Source organism: Ammospiza nelsoni, chromosome 2, assembly GCF_027579445.1.
Source record: "Ammospiza nelsoni isolate bAmmNel1 chromosome 2, bAmmNel1.pri, whole genome shotgun sequence".
Lineage (NCBI taxonomy): Eukaryota > Metazoa > Chordata > Aves > Passeriformes > Passerellidae > Ammospiza > Ammospiza nelsoni.
In genome coordinates, this window is record NC_080634.1 from 111,523,456 (window position 1) to 111,543,727 (window position 20,272).

The 20,272-nt window shown below is 42.5% G+C and overlaps 1 protein-coding gene across 1 annotated transcript in view; it reads left to right on the forward strand.

Annotated features, from left to right (window-relative positions):
• Window positions 1-20,272, forward strand: part of TSPAN7 (tetraspanin 7) — a 90,916-nt gene that overhangs the window by 59,813 nt on the left and 10,831 nt on the right. Inside the window, exons 2-5 of the mRNA XM_059466466.1 lie at window positions 12,339-12,527; window positions 15,039-15,113; window positions 16,582-16,677; window positions 18,439-18,594. Of these exons, the coding sequence (XP_059322449.1) occupies window positions 12,339-12,527; window positions 15,039-15,113; window positions 16,582-16,677; window positions 18,439-18,594 (516 nt within the window). The remainder of the gene's footprint in view (window positions 1-12,338; window positions 12,528-15,038; window positions 15,114-16,581; window positions 16,678-18,438; window positions 18,595-20,272) is intronic.

Sequence of the window (20,272 nt, forward strand, 5' to 3'; positions counted from 1 at the left end):
TAAAAGGCTTCCCTGGAGGCATCACCGTGCTGGTGGGGAATAGGGTTGCAGGTCACTTTTGTCTTTGGTATTGTAATTATCTGGTATTTTTTACTGGCTTTGCTGTTGTGGTGGTGGTGGTGGCCTTTGGGGTTTTGTTGTCTTTTCTCTTGCTGAGGTTCTTTTGTGTTCCTTTGGTTTGATTCAATTTTTTGGCTTAGTTTGCTTTTGCTTGGGTTTTTTTGTTTGGTTTGGTTTTGTTTTTTTCTTGCAGTGTTGTTTTTGTTTTTTTTAGTAATCAAACATCTGGGTTGAAATATTTCAACTTTTGTTTCTGCTCTGGCTGATGTTTTTTGGTTTTGTTTAAGCTGGAATTTAGCAGTTTGACTGGAGACCACTCAAAATGTAGAAAATTTCTTTTCTACATTCCTGCAGAAAATTTCTTTTCCCATGCAAGCACATATAGTCATACACACTCAAAAGTGTCAGTATTTGAATTAGGCAGCTCTGACATGTAGCAAAACCCATAATATATGAGGAATATGCCTTTATTTTCAGGCACATTCTCAAGTGAATCCCCACTAACAGGAACTCCAGTGTCTCAACCACTTAAGCACCAGTAAATGTGTATGTATAGGAATATAAAACACAATTCAGTTGTTTCTTTTAATTTTATTCAGAGAATTTTGATAAATGGTTACACATTCTAAACTATTTTGAAAGCATATTTATAAGCCATGGTGTGATTTTGATTCTGCCATCCTGTTGGGATTTGGGACAGATATTCCTTCCTCTCTCTAAAAAAGCATTGAAGTATTAAAAGCAGCTTCTGGCTTTGGCTCTGGCTCATGAAACAGAAGCAGCACATGAAAACCAGAGCTGTGCACAAATGAACAACAGGGCAGTGTGAAAACTGTCATGTAGATGCAGAGCCAGAGTGCTGGATCTTGGCTGGGCAAAACTGGGCTGTTTTAGAGTAGAACAAACCTTACTTTTGCCAACCTTAGCCTTGTTTAGTCACCTTTTTCATTTCCTTGACTGTGTTGCTGCTTGCATTTGGGAGGACAGGCATAACTGAGGTGTGGGTGAGAGCAAATGCAGATGGTTTTGGAGAACATGGTTGGTTTTGAAGGACTGACCTGGGTATGATGAACTGAAAGCATTTTATTTCTCATGTGAGCTGTACAATAGCACAGTGGGGATCCATCTTGTGTGCACTGCCTCCAAAAGCAGAGCTCCAGAAAACACTGGAGCATGGTGAAGAACACAAAAGGAGAATATGGCTCATGTGACAGGAGAAAGGGAAACAACCAGAAGTCTTAATGATGGAACAAATGTGTTCTTTCTGGGAAAAAAAAATAAAGCAGCCCCTCAGTAGGAATCGCAGTCCTCAGCTCCTTCTGAGTATGATTAGGAGAATGTAAATAACCAGTGATTTTCCATAAAATGGGATCAGGACATGAGGGGCTTGGTTGCAATAATAAAATCCTTTTTCAACTTTAAACAAAACCTTATCATTACATGTGCCCTCAAGCTGATTTTTGGATGGACTGAATTGAAATTAATGCTGCAGCTGACAACCTTCTTGCCAGAGGCTCTGATGACCTCCATCCAGCCTGGCTCTGCAGGGATGGAGGCTGAGATCCTGCTTTCCCCCTTCCTCTTCCCAGCTCCAGCCTTTTAGGCATTCAGTGGGACCCCAGCTCTCCATTGGTGCAGCCCCCATCCCCTGGTGAAGGGATGAAAACTTAGACCCTTTGCAGGCTCTGGTTGTGTTGCTGTTTTCCCCCCCCTCCCTCTCCCAGAGGAGGAGGCTGCTCCCACCCTCACCACCCTGATTTGCACCCTCCATGAGTTCATGGCCAGCATGGGCTCAGTGTTCCCAGCTGGGCTGTCCTGGGGCACAAATAGAACAAGATTAATTTTTGTTAATTTTAGATACATTTCTTGATGTGGCATGTTTTGTGATGCTTTCTACTGATCTTGATTCTGGGTTTCTACAGCTGCAGTGCAGCAAAATGCACTGCAAAAAATGCATCAAGACTTTGCAGTGTAGAAACTTGCAACTGAAGTACCAAGTTGAGCGTAAGTGAAGTGGGATTGGAAATGCCCTTGGGGGAAAGTGCCATAAGAACAGCAGGATAAGGGTTAAAGGAACAGCATCTTTTGCTGCAGAGGATCCTTTGTTTGAGGTTCAATTGAGGAACCAAAGAGCAAGAAAATAAAGAATGATACTAGACTTTCTCAGAGAAGTTCCTTAACCAGCTCCTTGTCCTTGGAGTGTAATCCCCCCACTGCAGGTTTATATCCCCTCACCCCTCCTCATCCCCACACAACTCAGCTCCTGCTCAAGGGACTCCCCAGCACCTCCTCATCCCTCACTCCTGCCATGGACCTGCTGCAGCATCACCTCAGCTTCCTGAAACAGCCTCCTCTGGGAATTCCTCACCTTTGGAAAGGCACCCCTGCCTTGGGTGTGCTGTATGTGTGTGCCATGAGTGGTTCCTTGTGATGTTTGTGAGGTCCCCAGGACAATGTGAGAAATGAGAACTTGACTCGATGCTCTCAGAAAGCTGATTTATGTTATGTTATGTTATGTTATGTTATGTTATGTTATGTTATGTTATGTTATGTTATGTTATGTTATGTTATGTTATATTATATATCATAGTTAATATTAATTATGAATGCTATACTAAAGAAAGAGAAAGGATACATCAGAAGGCTTCTCAAGAATGATAATGAAAGCTCAGAGAGTCTGGCACAGCTGATGGTGATTGGTCATTAAGTTAAAACAATTCACATGGAACCAATCAAACATTCACCTGTTGGTGAAAAATTTCCAAGCCACATTCCAAAGCAGCAAACACAGGAGCAGCAATCAGATAATTATTGTTTCCATTCCTCTCTGAGGCTTCTCAGCTTCCCAGGAGAAAATCCTGGGCAAAGAGGATTTTTTCAGAAAGTATCATGGTGGCAGATCCTCATCAGCACCATGGTCAGCTGGCATTCACAAATCCTTTTCCTCCACTATTATTTGCAAATTCAATCGGAATTGGTCCCAGCACCATGACCTTGCATTTGTTACTACTGAATTTATCATCTCACACCTCAGTGCCATATTCTTCTTTTTCTGAAGGTTATTAGGACTGTCGTGGCTTGAATAAAAAATTATTCTGAAGGAGTTTCATGCCACTGCTGTTGGTATGCAGTGCCTAATGAGCTTGTACATCTCTTTTTAATTCTTTTCAAGTTTTCTTACGGCTAAATCCAATCTTGGTAAGGCTGTTACATGTGCAGGGAGGAATTTATGTGCTGATTGATCCACTGAAATTACCAAAACTCCTTGGCTGGGGTCTCTCTTAAAATCTGTCCTGGTCAGTCCTGAGGAACGAGGGAGTCTTTCCCCCGGAGCCTGACTCAGCGTGGGCTTTGTGCACAGTGTGAGTCCCATGGGCATGGACAGCACTAGAGACTATTTTTCAGTGTGTTTCATTTTATTCCTTTGCTTTGTTCACATAGGCATTATAGAAGTTTCTATTTTGCCTTGATTTATTAGGAGGCAAGCAAACAACAAGAGCATTTAAGAAAAAAGGTATTTAATTAGGGGTAGTCTTGTTTCAAAGCATTTTATTGTCTTGCATTTTTTATAATTTCAAGTCTTATATCTCAGTAAAATAGGTGAGCTGCTTTAAAATTTGAGGCCAAGCCATGTCATGCTGTGTAAATAATGTTTCTGTCACCTCTGTATTGCTGCTGAGGGGATTTTAAAGTGAGAGTATGAAGGACAGCTGCTGCATTTAAGCTTCCAAAAACTTTCTGCCCCACAGGTTAATATTCTCTGGCTGTATCACTCTGCTGATGATCAGTTAGTTCCTTCTGTTCTGTGCACTGCCAGACCTCTAAAACATCCCCAGTTCCTCTGGCTCGGAGTGTGCCTGAGCCTTGCAGAGTGGGATGCTGCTTTTGAAGTCTCCACTCTAAGTTCTTTTCCCCGAGATGTTCAGTCATGCGTATTTAAAGCTACATTTCAAGAAATTAGGTCTGAAAATTCCCAGCAGAAATGTATTTTTGGGTTTTATTTTTATCCAGAGATGACCACATTTTTGTCTGCAAGTTGGCTTAAAAGATACATCAATTAATAGAGCCACTGGTGATTAAACTGCAAAGCAGAATATCTTCTCTCATTTAATGAAGTGCCTTACATAAAAATAAGTATAATTCTCATCATAAAGAACTTCATTTTACTGAGATTTCCAACTTCTTTCCTGAAAGTGCAAGGTGTAATAATCTTCAGCATGAAAATATGGCTGTTTGTTATAATTATTCATCACAGGCATGATATTAGTACAGAGATCAGGTCCCAAATGTCCTTATTCTTCCTGAATCTTCCTACAAGTGGCATGTAATCAATTGTTTCCTTAGAGAAAAATTCTCTAAAAATATGTATTTGCACTGTATTAGCAAGAAATCCTTAGTTTTGAGCAATGCTGCAAGGTTGTTTTCAAGTTCTTGCCTCCCCACTGCAGTCCTTGTTAGTGTTCCTAGGACTTCTTGGGCCATGTCCAATTTTTTATCCTGCAGCAAACAAAATTACTGTGATGTTTTCTTCCCTGCTGTTCATTAAATGATCATTGGCCTCTTCTGGTTGCAAGGAGAAGGTTGCACTCACCTCTATGTGATTTTTAATCTGTTTTCCATGCAGAGTAAGTTATTCAGTCCTGGTTGTCATTTCTGCCCCAGCCTGCAAGGAAAGCACCTTTAGAACTTGGGGTGTGGTTGGTGAATGGATGGGTGAGGGTGCTGGGAAACACCTAGGTTGTTTATAAAATATCCACTTCCTTTCAGAGGTCATTTGACTCTGTAGCTGATAGAGGCACTATTAAAGTTAGGGATTAGTACACACTCTGCTGTCTGCAGAGTTGGTGGTGAGAAGCCAGATCAGCTCCATGATAATTAGGTTTTCACTTTGTCATCTGTGTGACAGCCAGTATTTCAATTTCTTTTCATTTTTTTTACCAGCACTACAGTTTGACCTCTGAGGACCTCAATCTCATGTCAGCTCACCTGGGACAACTATTCATGTTCTTGTAATAGTGTCCCAGCTAGGACAAACACTGAAAATTAAAAATATTATTGAAAAGGAAATAGGATAATAGTCAGCTCACAGAAAGGAGCTGTGCCAGAACAGGGTGTTAAGCTTGATATCAGTGTGTCTAATCAAAATATCCTCCACTGTGTTTCAGGGCAGATTCAGTGGTTGTCCCCTGATTTGAGTATGATGGATACTAAGCTCTGACCCAGTGGTGACATGAGAGCAGAGGCAGCATCCCCCTTGCTGTGGCTGGCCTGTGCTGGTATCCCTGGGGATGCTTTCCACATGTAGATTTAATGCACAGGAATCTCAGTTTTGCACAGAAACAGCAAGGGCTCTGCTGGATAATCAGTGTTGGGACAGCAGCTAGCTCTGGATGGATGCTGAGCAGCAGGGATCATAAACAGATTCCTGAGGTGAAGGGATGGAGCAAGATTCCTTGTGGTGGACCTTCCACACGTGTAACAGGGAGAGAAAACCCTGAGCCCAAAGCGTGGCAGCCTGCCCAGGTGAGACAGGCAAGGCATCTCAGAGAGGAATATGGATTAATCTTAGGGCATTTTTCCTTTAAATCCTTTTGGCTGTGTCTTTTTAGAAAGGAATTATTTACATGGAAAACTGTAAGGAACAAAGAAGAAGAAGAGGGACAGATCTGAGTTACAAGAGAAGAGTGACAAAGTAATTATGTTTGGTACTGGGGAAATTGTTAAGAAATGGTGAAGTCAGGAGCTAGAAGACACTGAACACTTACATACGGGAGTGGCCACTGCAGGTGTTTTTTCCTAACACAGTGACCTTTACAGGCTGTCTCTCAGTTTACAAAGGGGCCAGAAATGATGATTTATTGGCTTGCAACTTGTTGCCTTCTTCCAAAGGTGCAGCTGGTGGCATCTTCATTTCCTGTTCGCTCCAGCTGAGATCAGTCCTGTGCAAAGGTGACCCAAGCTGGGTTTGCAGGTGTAGCCAAGATCAGCACATGTGAAGACAGAGAATTCAGGTGTGTTGCTGGCTCACAGGCATTCCCATGTTCTGCTGTATCTTGGCCTAATGCTTTGCCCCTGCCTGTGAAAAGCTGAAATTGAGGCTCAAAGGAAGATTTATATCACTTTTAGTCACCTGCCTGCCTGAAGAGGGCCCAGGGACTGAGGAAGGAGAAGACTCAAAGCCAGCCACTCCCAGTGCTTGACAAGCTGGAAAGCAAGAACATTTTGAATGTGATCCATTGCCTATTTTGGGAAAGTTATAAAATTTTCAGAGGTAGGCCAGTTATTTTTAAGTCTCTCTGGACATGCTTTTAACGCAGGATTTGTTCTGGATGCTGTCAAGGTCAGACATTTTCTTCATGAAAAAGTTTCCCTCCTTTGGGGAAATGTCTGGAAGAGCTAATTAGCTGTGTGCCTTGGTCCTCTCTCATTTCCTCACAGCCTGCTAAACCTATTGCTAGACCTTTCAGCTTCAACCAAGATGGATTGAGATAGTTCTTGTCTGCCTTCCCCTGGCTTCATCCATTTTATGCACATTGCCCATTTTCTCTAGCCTGTTTGAGGAGAAGGTTGCAGGACAGCTGTGCAGAGACAGCATGCCTCCACCAAAATGCAGGGAGGGTGGGGTTTGGAAAAGGAAGTTTTTGGAACTGAGGAACTGAAAATGCCATGGTTATTTTCCTTGTATCTGATTATTTGCCTCTGCTTTGAATTTCTTTTTAAGTTGCCCACATTTTTCATTCATTTAGCGAGGTTGAAAATATTAAATTAAATAGAAGAGTTATACCTACAGTGAGATAGATCCTCATTAATGAAGTTGCCCTCCTGTATCTCAGTTCTGTAGATAAAGAGCTGGTCCAGAGAAATGCTGAGCTCTTCCTGCTGCTTTTGGGAGTAGAAGGGATTGCTATGTGCTCTGCAGCAATCAGCATTGGCATCCAAGTTTTATTTTGACAGACCTTAGGAATCAAAATTGCTCACATCAGTAATGAACAGGAGGACATTAATTATGTGGACCAATAAACCAGCCATTCCTGCTGCACATTTATCTTCAGCTCTGTAATTGACAAACTTTAAATATTTCATATGGCAGTTCTGAGTATAAATAAGGGTTTGAATTAGGGTCTTGTATTGTATTGCAGGGGATGCCCTGACAAAGGCAGGAATGATGCATCTGACTCCATGTTCTCAGAAGGCTAATTTATTACTTTATGATACTATACTATATTAAAGAATACTATACTATACTATACTATACTATACTATACTATACTAAAGAATACAAACAGGATAGTTATTGAATGCTAAAAAGATAATAATGAAAACTCGTGACTCTTTCCAGAGTCTCAACACAGCTTGGCCCTGATTGGCCAATGAGTGAAAACAACTCACACCAGAATCCAATGAAACAATCACCTGTGGCTAAACAATCTCCAAACACATTCCACATGTGAGCACAACACAGGAGAAGCAAATGAGATAAGAATTGTTTTCCTTTTTCTCTGAGGCTTCTCGGCTTCTCAGGAGAAAAATCCTGGGCGAAGGGATTTTTTCAGAGAATGTGAATGCCACAGTCTTGAATCTTTGGGGATGTGAGGTGTAGAACCTTTCATGCCTCCTGTATCAGCAGCAGCAACCTTCAGATCATGCCACCAGTGCTCTGTGGGTTTTGGGTTCTGGCAGACAACAGACTTTTTTAGGAGTGGTGTGCATCCAGTTGAAATGAGTTCATAGTGTTTTCTTGCCTAATTCCGACAGAACTAAAGACAGTGCACTTTCAGAAGTTATTTTCTGAATACTCCTCTCTGCAGATTTTGCTGCTGTTATCTAGAAGAGGGGGATTGATAGTTTAATCTTTGTTTTAGCACTATTAAAAGAAGGAATTATCAAACATTTTTATGTTGCCTTTTCTTGAGTAACCTCATGTGTTTAGTATTAGTTCTCATTTTAGAAATGCCCAGCATTACCAGGGCATGACTCTCCCTGTGTCCTGTAAAGGCACACACCCTTGTGTCAGTGCTGTTGGCCACATCTTTGTCTGTGTGTCTCCAAAAAGCAGCTGGTTCATTGGACAAGTGGAGTTAGAGCTGACAGTCAGTTCTGCTGTATTTCTGCGTGTTGCATGGTAACTTTTCCACCACATCCAGACCTAGGAGTGGTACTGCAGGTAACACTGGAAACATCTGTATTGATACTGAAGGAAGGTAAAGGGATTAGAAATCCTGTCTGACTGAAATCAGTGACTGGTGGGATATGCCTGTGATATTATGCTTGAGGAGAGGCAAGCGGCAGAGTTGGGGGGGAGGTTGGTTCACAGATTTTGGGGTTTTTTTAAGCCAGAACAATCCAATTCATCTAGATTAAAACATTCTGTGGGATCATCATGATTTCAGTGGTGTTTTTTGTTAGAAAATGTCCAGGTGGCCCACCTGCTTCATTTCCTGCCATCTCATCAGTCAAGGGCTTCTGAGGTGTGTTTGCTGAGCCTGGGCTCAGAGGCACTGAAATGTGAGACCTGCCAGGGCTAAACAATGTGATTTCTACTTGTGTGCAGCCTTTACAATCCTTGCCCTACTTGGATATCTCCTGTGTTTTGAGGTTTTTTTTCCTTTTAACCTTTAAAATTTTGACCTAAATTAAGGTCAGGACTAATAATGTTTTATGGAATGCTGCATCTCTGGTTTCCTGGCTGAGGAAACATGAGTGCAAGGGGCTTCCACTGCAGTGAACTTTTGTAAGGAAGATATCATCTAATTTTGATGAAATCCAGGATGAAATAACTTTCTAATAATGTTTCAAACTAGAGAAGGAACACAGAAAAGAAACAGGAGGTGCAGGGGAAATCCATCAAAACAGTGTGGGGGGTAGGACAGGGTGCAAGCATGAAAAAGAGACTACCAAAACCAGCACAAACCACTTGCAAGCCCATTTGTGGCCACAAAACCTGCCTGAGTTTCTGGGGCTTGTTGTGATCATGGGAACTGGTCCCAAGCATGGATAAATCAGGCCAGCCCTGGCTGCTGGCAGGAATCTCTAGTGATGTTCTCTGCTTGGGTGTGGATATGGGCTTTGCCTGTGTTGTCCAGGGTGGGCTATTTCTGCTTAAAACAAGGCTTGCATAAAGTCCAAGGAAAACTCTGGAGTTTTTTCCTGAATCAAAAGCATTTGGTAAGTTTGTGACAGGCCTTGAAACTTGGGATTTTGGGTCGCTGTTCTCTTTTTCTTTCCCTTAAAAACACCAAAGACAGGATCCCACGTGTCTTTACATTTAGATAGGAGTGTGTGGCAGTTGCTTTTTAGAAGGAAACTTCTTCCTTTTTGGTTTTTTTGGCAGCTTTTTTCCTTTGCAAATGCTTGTTGTTCTGTACCACTCCAGATGTCTCATTTGGGGCATGGTGGGCTGTGCAGCTGCCAGGTAATTTTTTCTGTGGCTGCTGAGGATCTGGACTGGGGTCATGACACTTCCCTCACAGGCTGTAGCTGTCTCCAGGACAAATAGCATCTCCAGGACAAATCTTAAAATTCTTTCTGGGCCATATGAAGACCAGGTTTTGCTGTAGGAATTCACTGGTGGAATGTTACTGCTGCTCTCATGCTCCATGTGTGCTGGCTCTTCCATGTGTTTGTAGATAAACAAAGGTGCTTGGTTTAGGTGTTTGGATGCTCAGAGGATCTCTAAAGGTCAAAGGGCTGGTAATCATTCTCCTCTGACTGCCAGGATATCCAAAATACTTTCTACATCTCCGGTATGATCATTGTCTGAATTGAAACTTTCCTGGAAAGGGAGTAGGGAAGACTGTGGGAGGGATTGTGCATTGGAGAAGGTGCTCTGAGTTTCCTTTTAGAAATTTCAGGTGTAAAGGGACACACAGCACACTGCTTTTGCAACAATTCTGTCACAGCTCACAGAATTAGGCTGGTGGAGAGATTTTGGGTCAAAGGAAGGAGGTGAAGGGAAGATGTGTGTACTGATGGTGAGTGTCTGGAGCCGTGTCTATTCCTGCTGCCTTGTTCTCAGGCCAGCACTGTCCTGGTCTTCTATCTGCCCGTGTCTCTCCTGCTTTTAAAGAAAAATCTAAAACCTAAACCAGAAACCAGTACATTTATTGTTCCCTAACTATGTGATGGCACAGAGAGATAGTGATAAAAAGTGTGTCTTGGAAATGAGGAAATGAGGCTTGCCTTGGGGTGGAGGTAGGCATTAGTCACACCACTGCTTGTGCTCTGCTGAATAAAGGTCATGGAAAGGTTTGTAGGGAGTCTTATGGGTTTTTTTTGTCTTCATGAGCAAAATTCCAGCCAGCATTGCTGCAACCTGAGGTGCATCTTCAGCATCTTTGTGCAAACATCCCATCCCCTGTGCACCGTGCCAAGCTTCCCAGAGGCTTAGACCTCCCAACAAACTCAGGGATTTCCTTAAATCCCTGTAAATCAGAGCTCTATTAAGAAGCAGAAGGGGAATAAACCACCAAGAGGCTTTCCTCCTTTTTTCCAAAGTCTTTGTGTGCCATAAATTGAATAGGCTCCCCCTGAGACCTGGGGAAACCAAACTCTTAAAATGCATAGTAAAGGGTTAGTAATTGTTTCAAACAGCCAACTAAAAATTATTTTTATTAGGAGGCTTGAGCTCTCTTTCATATGTGAAGCTGCCTGTTCATTTTGGCAGTGAAGGCTGCTTTTATGCCTCCCTGGGGATGGTGGTAAAACTTTCAGCAGCTTAGGCACAGAAACCAGCCCTTTGTGGAAGTGCAGGCAAGAAACCAGAAGTTGTTCTGCAGATTTCCGAGTCCCCTGCAGCTTGCTTTCAGATTTTGCTGATTAATCCACTTTTGTTCAGGACAAGGAGAGGTGAGGTGCAGGGATGGGACAGGCTTGGCAAGGGCATTGCTGTCTGTGGGTTGGTGGGCTCCTCAGTGGTTTTTTTTTTTGATATTCAGCTGTTGGGTGCCATAACAAGGATTCAGCACTTTTCACACAGTTGCACTGAAAGATGGACAAGAGTTGGATTTATTCTCATTGTCAGTGGGAGCAGGAGAGCAGAAGTCTCTGCTAATCCTGTCCCAAGGTGGCAGCAGAAATGCCAGCACCTGCTGAGGCTGATCAAGGGGAGCAGGGGACAGACAGGGGGACACGAGGAGCTGGCCATGTGTCCCTGGGGCTGTTCTGCAGGTGCACACTGCATCCTCCCCTGGCAGTGATCACCCTTAGGTGTTTGTCCTTGAGTGCCAGCCTCAGTGCAACGATGCTGGAGTTTAATTCATCTGTCTGTCCCTCTGGAGTTCTTGAGGCTCCCACCTGCCAGCAGCACAGCACCAGCACATCCCTGCAGGGCCACTGAGTACTTTGGAAGGCTTTGCATGCCCTCCCCTGTGGCTCCTGGTTGGAGAATTTTAGGTTTTAGTTGCTGGCTGAGAATTTTAGGTTTTCTGTGCTGACAAGCACTGACCCCCAAGGGAACGCTGCATTTGACCTGAATTTGTGGAGAAAGCTTCCAGAATTGAATGGTAAAACTGAGATTGTAAGTGTGTAAATAGAGGTGTATAATATCACATGGTAGAAAACTTTAAATATAAAGTTTTAGGATATATAAACAATACATAAAATAAAAACATAAAGCATACATAAAACAAAATAAATTTAAAACAAAAGGTGGTCCTTCTTATTCACCTTCTTCTTCATAATGTTTAAGTAGCATTGTATAATTAAATTAAAAAATCCACATTAGGAACCAAAAAGTAGTTAGTAATTAAGGTGAAAGTAAAAATAATTTAAATATAATTTCTTAGACAGTTTATGTTTAAAAAGCCCTTATAAAGAAATACAACTCCATTTTTAGTATATTAAAGTGTATAAAACTCACAATAAGACTATAAATAAAAAGTAATAAGCATCTAAATCCAAACAAAAAATACCATCTCCAACATTTAACCCCAACCTTAAAAAAAAGTAAAAATAAAAAGAAATAAACAAAAATCCACAGCTCCTGACAGGTTTGTCCCCTTCTTCCAGTGGGCAGCAACTGACAGAACCAGAGGACAAGTCTCAAGCTATGTCAGGGAAGGTATAGGATGGATGTTAGGAAAAAGATTTTCACCAAAATAATAATAAAGTACTGGAATGCTCTTCCCAGGGAGGTGGTAGAATCACCATCTCTGTGTGTGTTTAAATAAAGACTGGCCGTGGCACTTGGTGCTATAGTCTAGTTGAGGTGTTGGGGCACAGGCTGGACTCGATGATCTCAGAGGTCTCTTCCCAGCTCATTACTCTGTGATTCTTTGCAGATCACTGGCGTTATCCTGCTGGCAGTGGGCGTCTGGGGCAAGCTGACCCTTGGCACCTACATCTCCCTGATTGCTGAGAACTCCACCAATGCCCCCTACGTGCTCATCGGGACGGGCACCACCATCATCGTCTTCGGCCTCTTCGGCTGCTTCGCCACCTGCCGGGGCAGCCCATGGATGCTGAAGCTGGTGAGCAAACCCCAGGGCCTGAGGAGGGTTTGGGGTCAGCTGGGATTCCCCCACTGTCACTGCCATGGTGATAATTAGCACTGACTCCATGATTCACAGAAGCCTGATCAATCTCTTTACTATTATTATCATATTAAGAAACCCATTGCTTTTATAGACAGTTACGATACAGCTGCACCTAACTGGTGCTTTAATTAAAACACCATCACCATTGGCTAATTAAGAACCTACCCTTTGGTAAAAAAATCTCCATAACAACACTCCACATGTTCACAACAACAGGTTAAGATGAGAATTGTTTCTCATTCTTTTCTCTGATCTTCTCACAGCCTTTCCCAGGATGATGCCTGGGGAAGTTGTGCCTGTCACTCTCTGTGACCAGAGAGTGCTGCCACACCCCCACGCCCTGACAGATCTTTCTAGGCACATAAGCTAGAATTTATTCATCATTATTTTCAACATTTGTGCCTTTTGGGCAAAGGGGGGAAAAAACTCTTCACCAAACCCAGTTTTAGATTGACTGTGACTGAATTTTGCTACACATGGCTCATAGGCCCAAATGTTTGGAGCAGGGTGGTGCTGCTGAATTGCTCTGTGAGTTGTTCTACAATCATTCTGGATTTCTGTGAGCCACACAGATAAATATATTTACAATCTGAAAGATGCCCAAAGCATCATAAATCTGAAATTCTTTCGAATGGTATTTTAAGGGGTCAGTTTAATACCCTGATGTGAAATTATGGAAAGAATAGTTAGTACCTCATGAAAGCACACCAGCCCTTCTTTTTCTCTTAACATTCACTAGGATAGAACAATTCAACCCAAAAAGCAGAGCATTTATAGTATGTTTGGCCTCACCTCAAAAGCAGCAGGGGCTCGAGGTGCACTGAGCAGAGGGGAAGCTGTCCCTCAGTCCACTTTAACCTCTCTCCATATGAGTTTCTCTGTTCTGAGTTTTCCAGCCTACTTTAAAATTCAAAATAACTACAGGTTAAACAAGCTTACATGATAAACTGTGTTTCTAGGCATATTCAGGAGCAAATTCCTGCATGAGAAATGATTTGAAGCGTGGAAATAGCACTTGTGAAGCACTGAACTAGCAAGAAAGGGCTTGTACACTGCAGTACACTGCATCTCCTGCTACAGTATTTTGGGACTGGTTTTCTAAGGAGATGGGATAATTTTTCTCCAGTTTTAACTGCATTTTAAAAAAGAAAGGACATTTTAAAGGAGTTAATTTCCTCAAATGATGGCAGGGAGGGGAAGGGGAGAGGGAGCAGCTGCAATTCCATCAGCTGGCAAGAACCTCTCTGCTGTCTCTTGCTGGTAATGGGTTCTCAGGGCATGTGCACAGGCTTGCTGGAGTCACTGCAGCCCAGATGGGAAAGGGATAAAGGTGAATAATGATATAAATCCATAGGAAAAATCAGGCTCTGCTAGCTGCTCCATAACTTTCCTAAAGCTATGCCACTAACACTAGCATGTGCTGTCCCAATCATGTGGGTTTATTTTCATTGTATGTATAAGAAATATTTCTAAACTTCTTTTCTCTCCTGAACAGACAGTGTTTTGACAGCTGCATTAATTGGACACATGTGTTTTCTAGTTCTGCTTTCACTGTTGTGCTCCTTTCCCCAATAACCTTTCATGAAACTATGTTTCCCTTTCTCTACTAAATCCTGCTAGGACTGAATTTAACATATTTCCTTTCTTAATTAACTGTTGCTTAACAGGTGGAGGAAAAAGGTAATTTTTCCTCCAGAAGATTAAGCCCCAACTTCAAATTTTACTATCTCACTTTGCAATTTTTCTTTACCTTCTTTATTTCTGCTTAAATATATTTTTAGTACTTGGTGAGTGCCTACACTGAAAGCACTGTTTTCAAGGTTTATTTAGCTCCTGATCCAAATGCTGCACCTAAAGCCAAATATGGACCTTGGCTCAGCAAAGTATTTGGAGCATATGTCTGGTGTTATGTGAGAATATTTCCAGTGAAGGCAATGTTTCAGTTCATTCATTGGAGAAACTTCAGGAACCAGGCAGCAGATCCTAGTTTGGCAGTGAGATAGATAAACACAAACCAAAACACCTGGGGAAGCCTGTTGAGCTTAGCAGAGCCCCATGCAAACAGGAAAGGTGTGTTTGTATTCCTTATTGCAAGAGCAAAACCTGAGAGACTTGGATTCACCTCTGGCACGTGAGTGTGTTTTAATTTATATAAGAATGCTGGGAAATGTGCAAACAGAAATGTCAGAAAAGGCAGTCATTAAGCAATATATATCAGTTGTGAGTTGTATAAACTCATGTGTTACATTCAGGTCATAACCTGTGTATCTCCTCCAAAAGACCTTTGGTTTCTTAACACCTTTGAAGGGTGCCTAGAGGGGAAGGTTACATTTCATATGATAATATCTGTGCTGAGACAAAATTATATCACGTTTCATGTGATAATATCTGTGCTGAGACAAAAGCCTGTCGTGCTCTGACTTCTCTTGCCTCCTGCCTTTCCAGTATGCCATGTTCTTGTCCCTGGTGTTCCTGGCTGAGCTGGTGGCTGGCATTTCAGGGTTTGTCTTTCGCCACGAGGTAGGTGGAAGTGTGCTGAGCTGGAAGGTGGGAGATGAAATGTTTGCAGCTGGCAGGGCAGGAGCTGCTGAGGAGTTCCTGGAGCATGGAGAACGTGCAGGGCACTGAGCTTGGCTCCAGCACATCTCCAGGGATGGGGCTGCTGTGACACAATAACCTGTGCAGCTCCTAAAAACCAGTGCCATTCCAAATGAGGGGATTTAGCCAAAGCTTTTGCCCTCAGCTGCCTGCTGATTTACTCTGGAGCTATCAGGTTTTGTGAGTCCACCATGGAAGATCTTTACTCTTTTGCATATGCTGAGGGCTGCAAAATAGATTAAATGCTTTTCTTGAACACACTTTTCAGGCAAATGCTGGTTTATGTAAGGCAGAGAAAACTTCTGCATCACACCAGACTTGCAGTTTTGTAAATCTTTTTTTTCTTGGGGGAGAGGGGGTGGGGAGGGAGTGGGATGGGATTTCATTTCTATCTTGAGAATAAGAAGAGATTAGAAGTAGAGTGAGGGAGGAAACTGGGACAGGAAGAAGCTTTAAAAAGCGTGATGGTCTAGATTTGTAGTAACACTCCTGCTTTATCCACTGTAATCAGGTCTATCTCTGGCTGTGAGTCCATGGACCTCCATGTCGCTGGTGCTGAACCAGAGCAGCCCCAGAGACCCTCCTTGTCTCTTCTCTTTGAATGAGCTGCTTTTCCAGCTTTTTTGACATGACATTTCCATTGCTATAGAGTTTTCTGCTGCTCACCCTTGCAAGCAGTGGATTGTTTTTAATGAGGTCCTGAGCCTCATTAGGACAGCCTCAGCCTGTCTACCTGCTGAGGATTCCCATTTCATCCCACCTAACCTGCCACAGCCCCAGTGTCAGGCTGCTCCCTTTTGGGAGAGGCAGACTCCTGTGAAGGCCACAGCCATGTGGGTTGCTCACATCATCTGCTTCCCAGCCCCTTTCCCACCCAGAGTGCCATTCCTGATGATGTGCCTGACATTTTCCAGCTGAGGGACCTCTTCTCCCTCATCCAAATCCCTTTGGTGCTGGGTAAGCCTGGTCAGGAGATTTATAACTTACTTTGGTGCCAGTGGCTTGTGTCCCAGGGTGTTTGTACAGCTGGCATCCATGAGCAGGGAGAAGCATGCAGTTTCCTTCAGAATTAGAGCTGGAACAAAGTGTTTAGGGAGAAAAGCATAAAATGATACCTTTTTGATAGGTTAAGTCATTTTACAGTACTTTTTTAACATATCAGTTTGCTGGAGTGGTCCTGTTTCTATGTCTGATATCCCACTAGAAAAATGGCATAAATTATTCCTGACATTTAAGAAGGAGCTCTGCCAGCTCTAAAAACACCCTTAAAAACAACTGGGAAGGGCTAGTTTAGGTGTCTTGTTAGGAAATTTGCTTTCTGCAAAAACTGCTTCCGATGTTGTGCTTCCTGTTGCTCACGTGGGCTGTTTTTTGTTCTTCACCCTCACAGATCAAGGATACTTTCCTTAGGACATACACTGAGGCAATCCAGAATTACAACAAGAATGATGAGCGGAGCCATGCAGTGGATAACGTACAGGAAAGTGTAAGTCTCAAACTGGGTACCAAAATTTAGACAATAGAGAAAGCACGGATTTAATCCCAAAATGTGAAGTTTTGATGGCTGTATCAAATCTCCAAGCTGTAATTTGCAAGCAAAGTTAGAGGCTGGAAAAACTGATCTAAAGGAAATGCTTGCCCAGGATTCCTAAATTTTAGTGAAAAAGCTGTCTGATAAAGGCAAGACCTATCCCACTGGCTTGTTATTGGTCCCAGATCTTGAATTAGGTTTATGGGGCAGGTCCATTCCTAAAGAACACCCCTTGTTCCTAAGGGAATTTTCCAATAAGATCATAAAATGTTTTCAATTTGAGCTGGATGCGACAGGGTTTTATAATCTTGTGTCCTGCATCACTGATAAACTGCAGCAGTTCTCTTCACAAGTACAGTGAGAGGCTGGCAAAGGAGACCTGGTGAGTTAAGGAGAAAAACTGGGGATCTTTTCCCCAGAGGAAAATGGAGGGGAAGCTGCTGAGGTTGGCCTGAAAGCTGTGCTGGAGGGATGGAGCAGGAGCCTCTCTGCCCCTCAGGGTGGCAGCAGGACAGTGGGAATTGCCTTGCCTTCCTGCAGGACACAGGGCAGGAGCAAATGCCACAGCACAGCCAAACCAGCTGGGGATGCCACCCACAAGAGACCAAGCCCACCAACTACAACACAGACTGATAAAATTCACATTTAAATTCCCACTGGAAGCTCTGCCCTAGCAAGAAGCTGTTTCTTCAGTTTGCAATACATTCCATGAGCCAATTTCCTTTCCATATGACTGTGGCTCTGTGAATGGCTGAAATGTCAGTGTAATTGTATTGATGGCTTCCAGACCTTTAGAAATTACAGCTCTTGTGTTGGACCCTTCAGCATGGTTGAAACTGTGCTCTAACCTGGCTTCTCCTGGTTAGCAGATTACTGCAATGCTCCAGACTGAGTATATTCTGCTGTCAAATTGTCTGTTTGCATAATGTTAACCTGTATTTTAAATTTCTGATTCCTTGGATTTGACCAAACGAAATAGTTCTGAGTAGTTTTTCAGTGTTTCTGTTGTAGCAGAATGTTAATTTCATTCATAGTTCTCTCTTTACAGGAAATGCACTTATAAGCCCTTTCCATGCAGAAAATTCAGCACATACTCCATACTTTTGAGTCTCTGACTTCTATCTTAGGATCTAAATCAGAACATCCTTCCCAATTTAGGGTTTTCTAGCTGACTTCCTAGATACACCCTGTGAACATATGGTGTCTTTCTATTCACAGCTCAGTGAATTGTCCTAGAAATTATTTTGGTGAGTTAGAGAGGCTTCATCTCATTGATTTGTACTAGTTTGAAACTGTATGTGTTACATGCAATTCTGTGTAATGCTTTGAGGTCTTGAATTTGCAGGGTTATCTTTAACCGAATAAAAAAGTAAAGAAAACAAACAACAACAACAAAAAACCCCCAAAAGATTGTCAACTAAAAGAAGATGGGTTTATGGCTGGACCTTTGTCAAATGTTACAAATAATAGTTCTGCTCATATAATACTTTCTTTTAGTAGGTCATCTGCTCCCATGTTCTGTAAGTTACATTGTACCCTGGTACTTTTGTAATTAATGGGGCAGGGGTGTTATCTGCTTTTCAAAACTTGAGGTACCCTGTCATTATTTTGATTATGAGCTTATGCAGTGGGCCGAGATGATTCTGATCTAGTTTTAATTCTGGTTTGTTTGTTTGTTTGTTTGTGTGTTTTAAACCTGCCTCTTACCCCTCCCAGCTGAGCTGCTGTGGCATTCAGAGCTACACCAACTGGAGCACCAGCCCTTACTTCTTCAAGCACGGCATCCCTACGAGCTGTTGCATGAACTCCAGTGACTGCAACACTCAGGACCTGCGCAACATGACCGTGGCTGCCACTAAAGTAAACCAGAAGGTACCAGTAACCCTGTGCCAGAGGCACTTGTGACACCACCCAGCACCCCAGGGCAGTGTGTGCCGGCTTGCACTTGCATTTCGTTTCAAATGGTTGGTTGATAACGTGCAAGTCAGGCTGGAGTGATGGGAAGGATGGGCTTGGTCCTGCACTTGCTTCATCTTCTTTGAGCTGGCCTTTCTCAAATCCAATCCCAGATGCAGCAGTTGTGAGGAAAAACAGGTTTGGGGCATTTTTAGGCTCCCCCATGGCAGAAAGGAAATGATGAATCTGACTTCATGTTCTTAGAAGGCTAATTTATTATTCTATTCTATTCTATTCTATTCTATTCTATACTATACTATACTATACTATACTATACTATACTATTCTATTCTACTAAAACTATGCTATACTATACTAAAACTATACTATACTAAAACTATACTATACAAAAAGTATACTAAAGTATAAAGAAAGGATACTTAAAGAAGGCTAAAAGATAATAATAGTAAACTTGTGACTCTCTCCTCAGAGTCCAACGCAGCCTGACCACGATTGGTCATTAAGTCAAAACAATTCACATGAAACCAATCAAACAACCACCTGTTGGATAAACAATCTCCAAAACAATGAAACCAAATCTCCAATGAAACCAATCTCCAGAACAATGAAACCAATCAAACTGTTAGATAAACAATCTCCAAACCACATTCCAAAGCAGAAAAAAGCCGGAGAAGCAAATGAGATAATATTGGTTTCCTTTTTCTCTGAGGCTTCTTGGCTTCCCAGGAGGGAAATCCTGGGCAAAGAGGGTTTTTCAGAAAATATGATGGTGACACAGGTGATTGACAGCAAATGCTATGGTTGGTGGGTACATTTATTGCGAGTTAAAATCTTTGAAGATGTAGGGCTGCAAGCACAGCCCAGCCAAAGTGATCCTTTCCCTGGGGTCACCTGGAAGAGAGGGTTGGGAAGACAGAAGTAGGATTGAGAAGGCAAGTAGGGGGAACAGGAAGAAAATGAATAATTAGAGAATAAAAATACAGAAAATGCTAAGAAAGGGAAGAATAAAGGGAAAATAATGCAGCATCTATGCATTAGACATTGTGCTGAAGAAGTGCTACTCAAGTTATTGCTTCAAGTGCTAGTGTTTCATCAATTCTTTCTCACTTGAGATTTGCAAGAGAGGGAATAGCTGGTAAGAGGAATGATATTGTGGCTAAATCACCATTCTAAGTAGCAGCACAGCTTAGTCAGACTTAAGAAATATTTTCTTTTCTGTTTTTATTTTCAGAGATCTGTTTAAAAAATAAATAGAAGTCCTGAGGACAACAGGGGAAATATGGAAATGCCTCTGTCTCTTCTGTTTCTGTCTTTTTCACCTGTGACTCAGAAGGTTGGACTGGTGGCTGAGCACAGCCTGAAACATCTTTGAAAACCAGTCAAGTAGACAACGTTTTCTGGCATCTATTGTAAAAGGGATGCTAGAGGATTATTTTCCACTAAGCCCTTCTTCTTTTTTTTTTGCAATGGCTTAATGAGAGTCACTTGTTGCAGATGTGTGGAATGTTGGTGGTGTCCATTGGTTGAGTAACTCACAGTCACCACCAGCAGTGACCTTGCGTGGGCATGGAGGGTGAGCCATGACTGAGGGATCAGTGAGTGCTTGGCCAGGGCTGTAACACATTTCCAGCCA